Below are 18929 nucleotides of genomic sequence, written 5' to 3' on the forward strand. Positions count from 1 at the left end.
AGACCGCTGCGCCACTCGGGAGTCATTGGTATCTGCCCTCATTGGCTAGAATGGTCCCACCTGATTTTGACTCTTCCCAACTGCCTTCTATTTAAAAGAAAAAGAAGGGAAAAAAGTATTTTCATTGTTAGAGCAGACACTTGAATAGAGTATCTTGTCAATTGAATGCATACTCTGTGGTATAGGCTACTAGAACTATCAAAGACGGTTTAGAAACTCTGTGGTACTTTGGTATAAAAACAATGCCCACTGCAGTCCGTTCCATCGAGATTCACCAGAGTGCCACCTTTTAGAAGTGTCCGATACACTTTCCGTGTTTATTAAAAATGCCATATTCCTCCGCGGGGTCAGGGAGTATAGTTTTTTATATGGATGTTGCATTTAATTGAGGGCGGTTTAAGATTCATAATACAACTGAAAATGTTAAAATCATATTGGTAACCATTACCTCTCCAAGTGTATCTCTTCGATATATGTAGCAATATGTTGGACCTATATTTTTCGGAGTCCACTAGGAGGTTATTCGGTGTCGCTTTAAACGTGGCCACTGTAAAGAGTCACCACGATATAACTTATATATTTTTTTTTACATTAAAGATAGACGTAGTCATTTAGCCACCGTCCGTATTTTTATTATAGTGTAGAAAAAAAAATGTTTTTATGTTTTGCTAAACTCTTAGGTTAGTCTTTCCGGCTTGTCAGCTCGCTCTACTCTGTGGCGGCTGAAGAAAAAAAGAACCAGTTGGCAAGCGAAGCGAACGCTCGGAGCCAGCAGCAAACTAGCCATTTCATCGTTTATTTTTGTCGTAAGCATTGGCTTACTTGTGAAGATTGTTTCGTTTTATCCTAAAGACTGTTTGGAGTTTGTCTGCCTTGGATTACGGATATTACACATTTTCCCTGTATTAAACATTAACTGTGCTAGCTAGCTAAACATTTTATTTGTGCGACGACAGCTGTCATTTGGAGAAGGAAAAGTGATCCGTCATGCGTGTGCAATGAAGCTGATTTCTACTGGATTTACATTTTAACATCCTTCAAATGGGCGACGTTAACGTTCAATATTTGAGAACTGCGGTGGTATTGCCTTAGTAACTAGTGTGGCCACCTAGCTTGCTACTTATACTTATCGTTGGACAGAAGACAGCTAGTTAGCTGGCTATATCATTCATTCAGCCTCAAATACACTAACTACAAAGTGATATAACTATAGCAATATCGCTTACAATTTTGGACATGAAGAAAATAACCTACTATTCATAGGGTTGAAAGGTAAGTTGTCATATCTACCTTGGTATTTCATCATGTACTCGGTAGCTAGCAACGTTATTTTCCGGCTTTGCAGCGGTCTGTGCTCGAAGGTTTTTGTCGCCGCCTTGTTTGGTCCGAACGTCCAACACAACGTTCGACATTACAGCAGCGAATCAGCCAAACTATCAGTATTTTCTGCTTGAAAATTAATTATTAGACACGTGAATACTTCAGCTGTGGCTAAAATACAAGGCCAACGTGTCCTTTGGACCACCTATGCTGTTGCTTCTGAACATAGTGTAATGTTATGTAGTTATCTAACTAGGTAACGTTGGCTAACCTCGTACCTGTGAACTACTAGCTAAGTTAACGTTAGCTAGCTATAGTTGTCCAGCTAGATAACGTTGGCTAGCAACAGTTATGATCTCGGTATGCATTTATTTTATTAGTGGTCTCATACCAAAGAAAATGCTAACGTTAGTTATCGAAATTTAGCAACCTAACTAGCTAACTTTGAGTAGCTAACTAGCAGGCTAGTTGATTTGCTAGCCAAAACCTTTGATGCACATGCTAGCTTGGTACTGTAGTTAGCTAGCTAACTTAGTAGGCAGCTGTGGAATCGTGAGTGACTTGACTTTGAAGTTGAGCATATTATAAAAACCCAAGCCAGCCAGCCTATATGTCAACTAAGCAATATGTTGATGTTTACCAACGTTAACTGGGTCATTGAAATGTGCGTTTAGTTAGCTATTTAGCTACGCTAGTCGTTTAGCTAGCTGGCTAGTGGCATCCCATTTGTCATATATCAAATGCATTTATCAGTTAATGTCCCCGTGTGTCACATTGTATCCCACCAATTGGGATATCACCAGTCTTACTAGTATGCACATCCTTCTCCTCATTTGCAATGTCATGTAATAGCCAAACAAAGACTACAAAGCACCTAGCTAGTATTGCTAGCTAGATTTGGCTGACTTGAGCATGCAGTTGCTTTGTGCTCTAGTGTAACAAAGGTAGCCCACTTGTCTTGGGGTCCCAATTCTGCCCGCTGCCTTATGAAACAAAAGTACTTTAATACTAATATAGTATTTGTGTTGCAAATGAATGAAACATTGATTAACTTTCAATTACATATGTTTACTACAATTGGTCACCACACTTTTGATTCCACTTTTTAGCCTGTCATGGATCCACTTCACTATCCACCTTTTGGCCATTCACTTGTGCCTTTCGTAATTGTGGTTGTTGGCTAAGTAGGGCTATAGTTTGCATGGGGACCAGATGGGTGGATTTATAAATCCACCAACCTCTGGGACATTATTGTTTGTGTCTGAAGATGGTCCTCTCTTCTTAGGGACTCTACAAGTCAGAATGTTGAATAAAATTACATGAACTTACACTGCCGGTTGTCTGTGTGGTCGGTCCTTTTTCGGGTTGAAGTTTTAGACAATATACACACAGGAAAGTATTATTTTTTTTTTCAAAAGCTGGTAGTGCATTCAGATCTGTCATGCAGCATGCGCACACGATGTAAATACATGCATGCGACACAAGCATACTGGCCAAGCTTGTGCAAGTGGTTACATGGTTGTGTGGATGCTTCAGGTGATAGAAATGTGTACTTTTATTCAACATTCTGGCATGTAGAGAACCTTAGAGGAATGTTTCCAGAATCAAACACTATTGTCCCAGACATTGGTGGATTTAGAATTTCACCCATCTGGTCCCCAGGCAAGGCTATAGTGAACATTCGTCTTTCCAGAATTCATATATGTCATTGATGTGTTCTCAATGTTTACATGTTCAAGCTGGCTGTCAAGCCTATTGCTCTGTAACCAGGCAGGGGCACAGAATGTATCAGCCTACTTGATTGTGTAACACAAAGACCACATTAACGGCCGCTTTGATTGCGTTGTAAGAATGGTAGCTAGACGGTAGGTAATTTAGCTTACCAAAAACCATCCGGTCGGGTTCACATTGCGCAGCAGCCTAAACAATTTCGGACAACCCCAAGCTCACTGAATTGCTGTAGTGAATTGCTGTTGGCTACACTACATCTAGTCCTAGCACGATCTTCTCACACAATAAAGACCGTGTTGGACAACAACAGAGGGCAAATATAGGTTCACAGTCTTGGAAAAGGCTCATCTCGCACAGGTAGTTAATCAAAATCTTAAATTTAGTGTGAGGTCCCCCGGATGATGCAGAGCAGGATACAGTGCAGTGGAGGGATGGATCCGGTAAAGTAGGCTAGTTCCAGGAAGAGACCGTGTCTCATTGGCAGCTTGATTTCCTGGTCGTTCCATGTTATTTCAGCAAGCCGTGATACCCACCGTCTGATTGTTCTGAAATCATTTCTGTAGTTAAACAAGATAATTATAGTACGCATGAATTAAAATGGACAATTTCGGTTCAATTAATAATTTAATATATTAATCCTAACATCCAATTTTGACCATATCTTTTTCTAACATAAGACATGAGGAATCCAAAGAAATTGTCAAACTACCCACGGAAACCCCACATCCCATACCAACAACGAGTGTATATATAAGTTCTTTATTTCAGACAACTAGTTCAGAGTATTGTTTTTTCATCCTCTAATCATGTATTCTCAGTGGATTTGGTGATGTTTTTTTCCACATGTTCAGAGAAATTAGTAATTTAAGTACATTTTTTCCTTCATCCTGATATTACCAGGTTCTGACCACTAGATGGTGCTGTTCCTGCTATTTGGTGATAACATATATATATATATATATAACTGCTCAAAAAAATAAAGGGAACACTTAACACATAACTCCAAGTCAATCACACTTCTGTGAAATGAAACTGTCCACTTAGGAAGCAACAGTGATTGACAATACATTTCACATGCTGTTGTGGAAATGGAATAGACAACAGGTGGAAATGATAGGCAATTAGCAAGACACCCCCAATAAAGGAGTGGTTCTGCAGGTGGGGACCACCGACCACTTCTCAGTTCCTATGCTTCCTGGCTGATGTTTTGGTCACTTTTGAATGCTGGCGGTGCTTTCACTCTAGTGGTAGCATGAGACTGAGTCTACAACCCACACAAGTGGCTCAGGTAGTGCAGCTCATCCAGGATGGCACATCAATGCGAGCTGTGGCAAGAAGGTTTGCTGTGTCTGTCAGCGTGGTGTCCAGAGCATGGAGGCGCTACCAGGAGACAGGCCAGTACATCAGGAGACGTGGGGGAGGCTGTAGGAGGGCAACAACCCAGCAGCAGGACCGCTACCTCCGCCTTTGTGCAAGGTGGAGCACTGCCAGAGCCCTGCAAAATGACCTCCAGCAGGCCACAAATGTGCATGTGTCTGCTCAAACGGTCAGAAACAGACTCCATGAGGGTGGTATGAGGGCCCGACGTCCACAGGTGGGGGTTGTGCTTACAGCCCAATACCGTGCAGGACGTTTGGCATTTGCCAGAGAACACCAAGATTGGCAAATTCGCCACTGGCGCCCTGTGCTCTTCACAGATGAAAGCAGGTTCACACTGAGCACATGTGACAGACGTGACAGAGTCTGGAGACGCCGTGGAGAACGTTCTGCTGCCTGCAACATCCTCCAGCATGACCATTTTGGCGGTGGGTCAGTCATGGTGTGGGGTGGTATTTCTTTGGGGGGCCGCACAGCCCTCCATGTGCTCACCAGAGGTAGCCTGACTGCCATTAGGTACCGAGATGAGATCCTCAGACCCCTTGTGAGACCATATGCTGGTGCGGTTGGCCCTGGGTTCCTCCTAATGCAAGACAATGCTAGACCTCATGTGGCTGGAGTGTGTCAGCAGTTCCTGCAAGAGGAAGGCATTGTTGCTATGGACTGGCCCGCCCGTTCCCCAGACCTGAATCCAATTGAGCACATCTGGGACATCATGTCTCGCTCCATCCACCAACGCCACGTTGCACTACAGACTGTCCAGGAGTTGGCGGATGCTTTAGTCCAGGTCTGGGAAGAGATCCCTCAGGAGACCATCCGCCACCTCATCAGGAGCATGCCCAGGCGTTGTAGGGAGGTCATACAGGCACGTGGAGGCCACACACTACTGAGCCTCATTTTGACTTGTTTTAAGGACATTACATCAAAGTTGGATCAGCCTGTAGTGTGGTTTTCCACTTTAATTTTAAGTGTGACTCCAAATCCAGACCTCCATCGGTTGATAAATTTGATTTCCATTGATCATTTTTGTGTGATTTTGTTGTCAGCACATTCAACTATGTAAAGAAAAATGTAATAAGAATATTTAATTCATTCAGATCTAGGATGTGTTATTTTAGTGTTCCCTTTATTTTTTGGAGCAGTGTATATATAGTGCCAGTCAAAAGTTTGGACACACCTACTCATTCCAGGGTTTTTCTTTATTTGGACTATTTTCTACATTGTAGATTTAATAGTGAAGACATACAATCTATGAAATAACACATATAGAATCAGAAACCAATAAAGTGTTAAACAAATCAAAATATATTTTCTATTTGAGATTCTTCAAAGTAGCCACCCTTTGCATTAGTGACAGCTTTGCACACTCTTGGCATTTTCAGCCAGCTTCATGAGGTGAGTCACCACATGAGTCACCTGGAATGCGTTTCAATTAACAGGTGTGCCTTGTTATCAGCTCATAAGTGAAGCGAAACGACAGTCCATCATTACTTTAAGACATGAAGGTCAGTCAATCAGGAAAATTTCAAGAACATCAAGCGCTGTTTTGAATCTGGCTGTCATGAGGACCGCCACAGAAAAGGAAGACCCAGAGTTACCTCTGCTGCAGCGGATAAGTTCATTGGAGTTAACTGCACCTCAGATTGCAGCCCAAATAAATGCTTCACAGAGTTTAAGTATCAGACACATGAAGGACACCAATATGAAGAAGAGACTTGCTTGGGCCAAGAAACATGAACAATGGACATTAGACCAGTGGAAATCTGACCTTTGGTCTGAGTCCAAATTTCAGATTTTTGGTTCCAACAGCTGTGTCTTGTGAAATGCAGAGTAGGTGAACGGATGATCTCTGCATGTGTTGTTCCCAATGTGAAACATGGAGGAGGTGGTGTGGGGGTGTTATGCTGGTGACACTGTCAGTGGTTTAATTAGAATTCAAGGCACACTTAACCAGCATGGCTACCACACCATTCTGCAGCGATACGCCATCCCATCTGGTTTGCGCTTCCTGGGACTTTCATTTGTTTTTCAACAGGACAATGACCCAACACACCTCCAAAGGTTATTTGACCAAGAAGGAGAGTGATGGAGTGCTGCATCGGATGACCTGGCCTCCACAATCACCCGACCTCAACCCAATTGAGATGGTTTGGGATGTGTTGGACTGTAGAGTGAAGGAAAAGCAGCCAACAAGTGCTCAGCATATGTGGGAACTCCTTCAAGACTGTTGGAAAAGTATTTCAGGTGAAGCTGGTTGAGAGAATGCCAAGAGTGTGCAATGCTGTCATCAAGGGAAAGGGTGGCAACTTTGAAGAATCTAAAATATATTTGTATTTGTTTAACACATTTTTGGTTACAACATGATTTCATATGGGTTATTTCATAGTTTTTATATCTCCACTATTATTCTACAATGTATAAAATAGTAAAAATAAAAAACCCTTGAATGAGTAGGTGTGTCCAAACTTTTGACGGGTACTGTATATTCATACACACACACACACTACATGACCAAAATTATGTGGACACGTGCTGGTCGAATATCTCATTCCAAAATCATGTGCATTAATATGGAGTTGGTCCCCCCCCTTTGCTGCTATAACAGCCTCCACTCTTCTGAGAAGGCTTTCCACTGGATGTTGGAACATTGCTGCAGGGACTTGCTTCCACTCAGCCACGAGCATTAGTGAGGTCAGGCACTAATGTTGGGCAATTAGGCCTGGCTCGTAGTCAGCGTTCCAATTCATCCCAAAGGTGTTCGATGGTCAGGGCTCCGTGCAGGCCAGTCAAGTTCTTCCACACCTATATCGACAAACCATTTCTGTATGAACCTTGCTTTGTGCACAGGGACATTGTCATGCTTGAACAGGAAAGGGCCTTCCCCAAACTGTTGCCACAAAGTTGGAAGCACAGAATCGTCTAGAATGTCATTGTATGCTGTAGTGTTAAGATATCCCTTCGCTGGAACTAAGGGGCCTAGCCCGAACCATAACAAACAGCCCCAGTCCATTATTCCTCCTCCACCAAACTTTACATTTGGCACTATGCAAACCCAGATTCGTCTGTCGGACTGCCAGATGGTGAAGAGTGATTCATCACTCCAGAGAACTCCTTTCCACTGATCCAGAGTCCATTGGCGGTGAGCTTTACACCACTGCAGCCAACGCTTGGTGGTGATCTTAGGCTTGTGTGCAGCTGCTCGGCCATGGAAACCCATTTAATGAAGCTCCCGACAAATAGTTATTGTGCTGATGTTGCTTCCAGAGGGAGTTTGGAACTCGGTAGTGAGTGTCGCAACCGAGGACAGACTATTTGTACTTGCTATTTACTCACACCTGGTCCCATTCTGTGAGCCTGTGTGGCCTACCACTTCGAGGCTGAGCCGTTGTTGCTCTTCACTTCACAATAACTTCACTTACAGTTGAACGGGGCAGCTAGGGCACAAATTTGACGACCTGACTTGTTGGATTATGACGGTGCCACGTTGAAAGTCACTGAGCTCTTCAGTAAGACCATTCTACTGCCAATATTTGTCTATGGACATTGCATGGCTGTGTGCTTGATTTATAGAACTGGCAGCAACAAGTGTGGCTGAAATAGCTAAATCCACTAATTTGTAGGGTTGTCCACATACTTTTGTTTAGACCCCCCCATTGTTAAAGAGAGACTTCACCTAAATTACAAAATTACATTGGTCTATTGTTTAACTGGCCACTATTTCAAATGCTACCTTATTAGAATTTGTGGCATAAATCCAATGCAATGCAATTGTAGCTGTATTAGCATTTTGGCGCTTCGTATCCAAATAATCTATAAGTAACGTCATTGAGTCTGTTACACAATATATCTTTTGATATTTTAGATTTGGACATTAAGTATGAACATGCTAATATACAGTGGGGCAAAAAAGTATTTAGTCAGCCACCAATTGTGCAAGTTCTCCCACTTAAATAGATGAGAGGCCTGTAATTTTCATTATACAGTGGGGCAAAAAAGTATTTAGCCAGCCACCAATTGTGCAAGTTCTCCCACTTAAAAAGATGAGAGGCCTGTAATTTTCATCATAGGTACACTTCAACTATGACAGACCAAATGAGAGAAAAAAATCCAGAAAATCACATTGTAGGATTTTTTATGAATTTATTTGCAAATTATGGTGGGAAATAAGTATTTGGTCAATAACAAAAGTTTATCTCAATACTTTGTCATTGCCAACAACGGGTATATAACAGAGGTCAAACGTTTTCTGTAAGTCTTCACAAGGTTTTCACACACTGTTGCTGGTATTTTGGCCAATTCCTCCATGCAGATCTCCTCTAGAGCAGTGATGTTTTGGGGCTGTTGCTGGGCAACACGGACTTTCAACTCCCTCCAAAGATTTTCTATGGGGTTGAGATCTGGGGACTCGCTAGGCCACTCTAGGACCTTGAAATGCTTCTTACGAAGCCACTCCTTCGTTGCCCGGGCGGTGTGTTTGGGATCATTTTTTTTTCTCATTTTGTCTGTCATAGTTGAAGTGTACCTATGAGGAAAATTACAGGCCTCTTGTCTTGGCTGACTAAATACTTTTTTGCCCCACTGTATATGAATACTATAAATTAAAATGGCCAATTTGGGTCCAACCAATTAGCTTAATTTCTCTCAACAAAACAATATTGCAGGAATGCTTATGTTACTAACAGAAACCATTTCAGAACAATCCAGATGGGGGGTGTCAATTGTCTCTTTGTTCTTTTTGAGGTGGAATGACCCCTCAACTGTCTGAGGGGAAAGGTTGTCAGACGTGCCCTTCGAAAGACAGGAATAACATCTTTAACAGACACAGTAAGACTAAAGCTGAGCTGAAAAGTCAATACAAATGACTTTTTTTTGTTCCCAGTGTTTCTCACAATAAAACAAATAGGCCTACTGGTTTACAGTGTCTTGTCATACTGTTAAAATATGATACAGAACAGAACCACAGTGGAGAAAACTAACTAATCCACAGGGAAGTAAACATAGAGCACGCTTATTTCAGTGGTAAGTACAGGAAACTTCAGAGGCTGAAGGAGAGGAAGGCAAGAACACAAGCAAGGCATCGAAGGACGAACGGTCATCCAGACAGAGACAGATCACAGCGTGGTGGTAGGTAGCTCAGGAAAGGACAGAGTAGTTACATCGATAACACTCAAGAATAGGTTGAATGTTTCTTCAGCTGAGAATACCTTTTTTAAGGACACCTAGAAAGGTCAGAGGTACATTTTAGGCATTTCCTCAACAGTAGCATATCTGGAAAAATGGGATCTTTAGGAATTGATTGTGTTCAACATTTCAGGCAATGTGATAAATTGTCCTGAAGGACAGCATGTCTTATTCACATATTGATTCCAAAGTACATCAAGTAACCTATGTATCTAACCAGGCATGATTGTCTACTGATACCACTCTCCCCATCTCTTCCTTCCATTGAGAAGAATGTCATCAGAGGATAAGACTGTGGAGCCCTCTGACCAGGGACCCTCGCTGCCCTCTGTTAGTGCAGGGGCCACGTCCACAGGAAGTCCTGCCCAGACAGACAAGCGCCCCAGGGGCAGACCTCGCAAGGATGCTGCCACCACCATCGTACCCCAGGCTCCACCCACAACTACATCCAAGACCAGGAAGAAGTATGTTGTTTACCCTCCATTTCTTAACAATTGCTATTTATCATAAGACGCCTGTGAATGTAGACTTTCTCTCATGTACAGTAGACATAGACTTGCCTAAGTCATCACAACAGTCTTGTGTGCAGTTAGCCTGCAGTTTGCTTATCTGGTTGGAACTATGAGCTAGTGGCTACTCCGCTGCCTCAAAAGCTTTTAAAACATCACACAGATACTATCCAAAGCATCAGGCAAAGATCTAATTTAGCAGATGCTGTTATCTAGAGCTATTCTGCATGCTGAACAATGGTATAAATCCAGGAAACTTGAGCACACAAGCTTTCCCAGGTTTTATTGTATGCAGCAGTACCAACCGGCCTCCTTCGTCATTTCCATGGCAACACATAATGCAGCTCAGGGAGCCCTGCTGTGTATTATGATGCCTACAAGGTACCTTACTCTCTGCTCACACACTCCATATCCTCAATATCCTACCTAATATGTTGACCCCCAGATGAAATTAGTCAATCAATCTATAATCAAAATGATATGTTGAGCTGAGACCATTCTGGTCTCGGTCACATTAGCTGATAGGTTGTTTGGTGGGAGTGGATAGCATGTCATTGGTCCCACTGTTTTACAGCATGCAAGGGATCAAAGGAATACATAGCCTAGACCTGCTATCTATTGTTTGGTTGTATTTCCCAGAATGAGCTGACCCCTGGGACGGTGGAGGGAAGTATGCATTATTACTAGGACTGTCAAACTATTATAAAATGTGTAATTGAGCTAATAGCAGGATTCGCTGTGATTCATCTCAAATTCTCAATTTGCTCAAATTGAACTGCAATTTAAGATTCTTTACACAAAAACCATTACAAGACTCTGTCTTGATTTTATCCAAAGTAACGGTTAGCAAAATCGGGTAAATTGATAAAGCACACTTTTTTTAACTGCAATGTCAACCTGTTTTGATATTGCATTGTTTTTAGCTGCATAGATGATGTATTTCAAGTTTTCAGTGTATTTTGAACGCTATCAGATAATGCGATTAATCACGCTAAATATTTTAAATTATTACTGATTATGCATCTCAGGCAGCATCCTTAAATGAGGGGGAGGGGCTGCTTTCGGTATATACCCCAGGTTATTTATTACCGGTATGTTGTTTTTGCAAGGACAATAAGATGTGAAGTGTTCATATCAGGAGAATTAACATATTTATTCTAGAGCTAGTGATATTGTATTGTCTTTGCGACATGTATCAACCGGGCACTATTTTGCAGTGGTGGAAGAAGTACTAAATTGTCATACTTGAGTAAAAGTAAAGATACCTTAATAGAAAATGACTCAAGTAAAAGTGAAAATCACCCAGTAAAATACTACTTGAGTAAAAGTCTAAGTATTTGGTTTTAAATATACTTAAGTATCGAAGTAAATGGAATTGCTAAAATATACTGAAATATCAAAAGTAAACGTATTAATAATTTCAAATTCCAGACAACACAGTTTTTCTTGGATTATTTATTTATGGATAGCCAGGGGAACACTCTGACTTTAATTTACAAATTAAGCATTTGTGTTTAGTGAGTCCTCCAGATCAGAGGCAGTAGGGATGACCAGGGATGTCTCTTGATAAGTGTGTGAATTTGTACTTTTGAGTGTCAGGAAAAATGTATGGAGTAAAAAGTACATTATTTTCTTTTGGAATGTAGTCAAGTAAAAGTTGGCAAAAATATAAATAGTAAAGTACGAATACCTCAAACTACTTAAGTAGTACTTTAAAGTATTTTTACTTAAGTACTTTAAACCACTGCTATTTTGATGCAAATTACTGTTATAGATACAATAGGCATCCCTTAGAACAGGGGTATTCATCTCTTGGCCTACTTGGTCCAGAGCCTCTTGGTTTTCTGTTCTACCTGATAATTAATTGCAACCACCTAGTGTCCCAGGTCTAAATCAGTCCCTGATTAGAGGGAAGATGAAAAAATGCAGTGGAACTGGCTTCAAGGACCAGAGTTGAGTTTGAGGGCCTTTAGAAGTTAGAAATTGTTTGATTTCGAGACTGGGTTGGTTGTCATCCACCATTTCAGTCCCGAACAGGGAATCCATGCCAGGTTTTCTTGTCAGCTCCCTGATAGCTGGAACTACTTACAGCATTATTTTCACTCCTCTTTTTTTCTCTCTCTCTTGTTGGGGATCATGGAGAGAAGTTGCAGAGGGGATGGGGAGCTGGATGTTACAGTCCTTTAGGGTGTTTTGACATTTAACGCTGCAATATGTATCTTTTTGGACCACCTGACCAAATAAACATAGAAATGTGAGTTATAGGTCTGTCATTCTTATTGAAAGCAAGTCTAAGAAGTGGTACATATGTTCTATGTGTGATTTTCTATGCTTCCCCTTCTTAAAGGTGCAATATGCAGAAATGGCTCCGCCATTTCCTGCTTTCAAAAATGTGTATAGTTTGCCTAATTTCAGTTTGCAACAAAACAAGCAGTGCTTTGTGTAGGGAATCATTGTACCATCTAAACCGCTGTGAAATATCTTTTAAATAACCAAACATTTTGTATTTCCAGCTGTTTGAAGCTGGTGTACAAAACAGAAAGTAAAAGATGCAGAAACAAAACTAAACAATGGGAAGCGTGGAAGTAGCGCACATAACTTATCTATTGCTTCTTAGACTTGGTTTCCGATGTATAACTCACACTTCTATTTGAATTTGGTTGGGTCGCCAAAAATGTTACATTTAATTTTCTTTTTTTGCATCTTCTACTTTTGGTTTTGTACACCAGCTGAAAATACTATATTTTGGGGTATTGAAAATATATTTCACAGCAGTTTAGCTGGTACAATGACTCTCTACGCTATACATTGCTTGTTTTGTCACAAACTGAAATGTACATTTTAACAACCACAAAATGGTGGAGCGATTTCTGCATATTGCACCTTTTAAAGAAAAGTCAAAAGAAAAGGCTACACGAGAGCATATGGACACCACTGTAGGCACACCACGCTGGGAATGGTCACAGACAGGGTTATGATGGTATGAAGTTGCGTCTGCTTAGTCTATATGTCAGATACTGTTATGTATCTCCTGCTCATCATATAAAAATACCTTGGTTAATAATTAGGTTGCCCTGGTAATTGTGGAGAAGGTGATATTCATGCCAGTGTAGTGATGTCAGATCAGATGCATCAGCTACTTAATAGAGGGTAACTTTATGGTTTGTGTGTACTACCTATGATCTGAATATGGCTGATATCAGACAGCTGGACTGTCCTTAAACAGACGTATCTCTCTGCTGCAGACGTTGTTGGGCACTAGAGAAGCCCCTTACCGCCTCCCTCCTCCCAGACAGAGAGGAGCTTGAGATGTCTTGGAACAGTGATGCATTTTTAATCCTGGTGTCAGCTACTCTACACCCCGTGCCGTCATCACAGGGATGCTCCTGCCCCTTGGCTTGGAGGTTTTCCCCTTTAACTGTAGGTTAGAACATTATGGATGGAGCTCTCATCACTGTGCTTTATTAGACCTGGGCCTATATTGGGCCTTATTGGCCCCTTGCTTAAATATTTGTGGCCATGACTAGGCCTCGTTTTTGGAAAAAGATCAGGGCTCTCTAGTATCTTCATTAATCATGTATTGATTTGGTATTTTCAGTTAGTGGTTTTTTTTCTTCATTTTTTTCCTGCCCACGCAGAAGCTTGAACTGTGTCTTTTAGGCTTCCATCTTGTTGCTTCTTATCTGGAGTGGGAAGTCATCTGGAGGGAGGAGTTGACTTGGCATCTGTCCCATTGTGATTTCTCTCTCCAGTGGCATCGAAAATTACCCCCCCTCCCACTGCATCCTCCCCACTACCCCCGAGAAACGCTGGCTGCTCTCATTTGGAGTGTTTGCTCTTGAATTTAGCAGGCCCACTGTGCGTGGCGCTGTTTAATTTAATCCATGACAATTATCACCTCGACTCGACATGGTGGCTCTCAGATTGGGTTAAAACAACTCCTACTGGAGGACGCTGACACGGACAGATCTCTCCTCTGCTGTGTGTGTGGTGGGCTTCATTGATGTGTTAACTTTGCTTTCCAGACAGTTGGTTTAAATGAAAAGAGGTAAAGGTGACGTCACCTTGGTTGCAAGTGTCAGAGTTGTGGCTGTAGCAACTGTCTGTGTGTCTTCAACTCTGCCCTAGTGTCACTGACCGCTAGGATGCCATCATTTTCATCAAAAGTGACGTAGCCTAGAAAACAAGTGAGAGGTGAGGAGTGGGAAAGGCTAGATGATGTGAGACATGTAGTAAAGAGAGCCGTGTGGATTTCAGAGCCGCTCAACAGGAGGTCAAGTCAGATCTGAGTCAGGCCAAATTCCATTTATAGCGGTCATACAAGATCAAACAATTCTGACATTTCTGCCCTCTGCTAGGCAGCCTAATGGTTTTAGCCTGACGACATGGGTGTGTATGATTTGGTGACATTCTAGCCTATGTCTGTAGGCCCCTCCATAGACCCCCAAATACTGGTATGGACAATAATAATACAACTGACTGGTTCAAAGATCATTGTCCTCCTTCTGTTTGTACTACTGCAGCTGCAGCCATATGGCATTTCTGCTCATTTACAGCTTGTCGCTGTGTGTAGCACAACCTCTGTCCATATTACACCTCTCATCATCCAGATTGATCATAGGATGTTTGTGTTAAGCATAAGTCTGTAACTTCTGCTTGTCCATAACATAAACCCACCTCCACCAGGGGCCCTCTGTTCACAACGTTCGTTGACATCAGCAAACCGCTCGCTCAACGCCATACACGTGGTCTGAGGGTGTGAGGCCGGTTGGACATACTGCCAAATTCTCTAAAACGACGTTGGGAGGCGGCTTATGTTACAGAAATTAACATGAACTTCTCTGGTGGACATTCCTGCAGTTAGCATGCCAATTGCGCGCTCCCTCAAAACTTGAGACATCTGTGGTATTGTGTTGTGTGACAAAACTGCGAATTTTAGAGTGTCCTTTTAATGTCCCCAGCACAAGATACACCTGTGTAATGATCAGGCTGTTTAATCAGCTTCTTGAAATGCCACACCTGTCAGGTGGATGGATTATCTTGGTAGAGGAGAAAAGCTCACTAACAGGGATGTAAACAAATATGTGCACAACATTTTAGAGAAATAAGATTTTTTAAAGATTTTGTGTGCATATGAACATTTTCTGGGCTCTTATTTGAGCTCATGGGACCAACACTTTACGTGTTGCTTTAACATTTTTGTTCAGTGTATATTGAAGATAATTGAAAGTCGGGAGGGAGAATCGTGCTCCTCCTCCTTGCCCCCTCCCTTTTTCCTCTTGCCCCCTCCCCACACCCCCATGCCCTCCATGGTACCAGCAGCTTGCACCAACACATACCACTCTGCTTTGCCTTGCCCAGCGGCCTGAGTGCCTCCATTAAGAATCAGTGACAGCTGTGACTGTATTTAACTAATTCATGATCAACTCCCACCAGCCTCCTAAGGGAAGCCAACACAATAACTTTTCTCTCTTTTTCTCCCTTTTTCCCCCTCTTTTTCTTGCTCTCTCTTTCTCTCACTCTCTTTCTCTATTCAAAGTGCTTTATTGGCATGGGTGATATATGTTTACATTGCCAAAGCAAATGGAATAGACAATAAACAAGGGAAACATTAGTAAACATTACACTCAAAGGTTTTTAAAAAGAATATAGACATTTGAAATGTTATATTATTGGCTATGTACAGTGTTGAAACAATGTGCAAGTAGTTTAAGTATGAAAGGAAAAATAAACAGATAAATATAGGTTGTATTTACAGTGTTGTTTGTGCTCCTCTGGTTGCCCTTTTCTCATGGCAACGGGCCACACATCTTTCTGCTATTTCGCCTGACCGATATGGGAGTTTAACAATGTTTGATATGTTTTTGAATTCTTTGTGGTCTGTGTGATCTGTGGGAAATATGTGTATTTAATGTGGTCATACATTTGGCAGGATGTTAAGGAGTGTAACTAGCCTCCTGAGTGGTGCAGTGGTCTAAGGCACTGCATCAGTGCTAGCTGTGCCGCTGGAGATCCTGGTTTGAGTCCAGGCTCTGGCGCAGAAGACCCATTGGGAGGCGCACAATTGGCCCAGCGTCGCCCGGGTTAGGGGAGGATTTGGCCGGCAGGGATGTCCTTGTCCCATCATGCTCTAGCGACGCCTGTGGCGGACCAGGTGTACGGTGTTTCTTCTGACACATTGGTGTGGCTGGCTTCCGGGTCAAGCGGGCATTGTGTCAAGAAGCCGTGCGACTTGGTTGGGTTGTGTTTCGGGGAAGTATGGCTCTCGACCTTCGCCTCTCCCGAGTCCGTACGGGAGTTGCAGCGATAAGACAAGACTAACTTCCAAGTGGATACCACAAAATCGGGGAGAAAAGATTTTAAAAACAGCATTCCAATTTGCTCAATTTTTTTGTTGATTCTTTCCACTGTGTCAAGTAGTTGTCTTTTTTTGTTCTCATAATATGGTTGTCCTGGGGGTCTGTTTGTGTTTGTGAACAGAGCCTCAGAACCAGCTCTCTGAGGGGACTCTTCTCTACATTAGGGCTTTGTGGTGGAATGTGTGAACATTACTTCCTTTTAGGTGGTTGTAGAATTTAACCGCTCTTTTCTGGATGTTGATAACTAGTGGGTATAGTCCTCGTTCTGCTCTGCATGCGTTGTTTTGGGGTTTTGCGTTGTACATTAAGTATAATTTAGCAGAGTCTCAATTGGGTGTTTGTCCCATTTTCTGAATCCTTGGTTGGTGAGTGGACCCCAGACCTCACAACCATAGAGGACGATGGGTTCGATAACTGATTGAATTATTTCTAGCCATATCCTAATTGGGATGTTGAGTTTTATTTTCCTTTTGATGGCAGCCTTGTGGAAGTTAGCTTTGGTGTTGATGTTTAGGCTGAGGTAGGTGTCATTCTTTGTAGGTTCTAGGGCAACAGTGTCTAGATAAATATTATATTTGTTGTCTTGGTTACTGGACCTTTTTTGGAACACCGTTATTTTTGTCTTATTGAGATTCACTGTCAGGGCCCAAGTCTATCAGAATCTGTGCAGAAGAGCTAGGTGCTGCTGTAGGCCCTCCTTGGTTGGGGACAGAAGCACCAGATCATCTGCAAACAGTGGACATTTGATTTAGTAGGGTGAGGCCGGTTGCTACAGACTGTTCTAGTGCCCTCACTAATTCATTCTCTCTCTCTCTCTCTCTCTCTCTCTCAGGGGGCGTACCAGAGGTAGAGTGGTTGTGGAGGAGGAGGACAGCAGCATGGACGGGACGGAGGCAGCCGCCTCAGGGAGCCCCCCTCAGGACACAACAGGTCAGTCACACCCCCCCCCCGTGAGACCTAGGTGGTCACCTTTAGTCCTGTCTATTTTGGTCTTGACTGCACTGGTGAGTGGTATGGAACTCCAGCTGAACTCAGAGCGTACACATCCTGACTGACGAGAGTATACAGATATACAGAGAGTGTTTCTGAAAATGCATACTACCGTGCTCCGAGCATGCAAATTGGAGCACGGGAGAGTCCCAATCAAAGTATGCGAAATGGCGCACGGCGGGCGCTTCTCAAATATATATTTTGAAGCATTGATGCTTCAACGGTAAGTATGTAAAGAAATATGAAGCAACCACATAAAAAATGACAAAACGTTTATTGAAATCAATGGCAAACATTATTTGAGCGGAAGCGAGAGGATATACAATAACTTTGGAATGAAATGTTGCCTACAATATTTTATCTTGATACGTTAGTAAATACATGCTGTGTTAATGTTACCTGCCTACGTACCATAGATAGCAAGCCCATAATAAGTCAATAGGGCTAACAACTAGTACTGTTAGCTTGCCAGATAGCCGCGAAGAATTGTTAGCTAGCTACCCACGAAGAATTGTTAGCGAGCTACCCACGAAGAATTGTTAGCTAGCTACCCACAAAGAATTGTTAGCTAGCTACCCACGAAGAATTGAGCTATCTTGCATAATATTAGTTTTTGGTCATTTTTGCCTGTTAAAACCTGTTAAGCCTACCCCCTACTTTTTCGAACATTCTGTTAAAAATCGCGCAACATTTCAGCGTCCTGCTACTCATGCCAGGAATATAGTATATGCATATGATTAGTATGTGTGGATAGTAAACACTCACGTTTCTAAAACTGGTTAAATCACGGCTGTGACTATAACAGAGCGTGTGTTTCATCGAAAAGCGCAAGAAAAACTGGTCACTGAAAACTGAAAAAAATATCAATGCGCCACTTGCATGTATTGTCCTACAGCTTCCACATGATGTCGCCAGTCTTGTCAATTTCCTGGGAGTTGTTTCTTGGTCAAACGAAGAAGAGAGACCCCATTCCATCCGGTCTCCGACAGGAAGTTTTGGAAGAGAGATTTCCGAACATGATTTGAAGACGTGGAGCTATTGAATACACATCGCCCCGTGATCAATTTGATAGATTATTAACGTTTACTAATACCTAAAGTTCGATTACAAAAGTATTTCGAAGTGTTTTGTGAAAGTTTATCATCGACTTTTTTTATTTAAAAAAATGACGCAGCGTTTTGAAACTATTTTTTTCTGAATCACACAGTTTCCATAGATGGATATTTTGGGTATATATGGACCGATTTAATCGAAAAAAAGACCCAATAGTGATGTTTATGGGGCATATAGGAGTGCCAAGAAAGAAGCTCGTCAAAGGTAATGAATGTTTTATATTTTATTTCTGCTATTTGTGTAGCGCCGGCTACGCTAATTATTTTGTTTACGTCGCCTTCAGGTATTTCGGGGTGTTGCATGCTACCAGATAATAGCTTCTCATGCTTTCGCTGAAAAGCATTTTCAA

The 18929-nt window shown here is 42.1% G+C and overlaps 1 protein-coding gene across 6 annotated transcripts in view; it reads left to right on the forward strand.

Moving 5' to 3' along the window:
* The first annotated feature begins 342 nt into the window (after positions 1–342).
* LOC110530401 (histone-lysine N-methyltransferase 2C) overlaps positions 343–18929 on the forward strand; it is a 139395-nt gene continuing 120808 nt past the window's right edge. For 5 of the 6 annotated variants that reach the window (XM_036986029.1, XM_036986030.1, XM_036986031.1 and 2 more), the window contains exons 1-3: positions 343–1272; positions 9882–10073; positions 17310–17407. In XM_036986029.1, the coding sequence (XP_036841924.1) occupies positions 9883–10073; positions 17310–17407 (289 nt within the window). In that variant the 5' untranslated portion in view covers positions 343–1272; position 9882. The remainder of the gene's footprint in view (positions 1273–9881; positions 10074–17309; positions 17408–18929) is intronic. The other variant, XM_036986034.1, reaches the window with a different exon arrangement.

This window comes from Oncorhynchus mykiss, chromosome 8 (genome assembly GCF_013265735.2).
Source record: "Oncorhynchus mykiss isolate Arlee chromosome 8, USDA_OmykA_1.1, whole genome shotgun sequence".
NCBI classification, from domain to species: domain Eukaryota; kingdom Metazoa; phylum Chordata; class Actinopteri; order Salmoniformes; family Salmonidae; genus Oncorhynchus; species Oncorhynchus mykiss.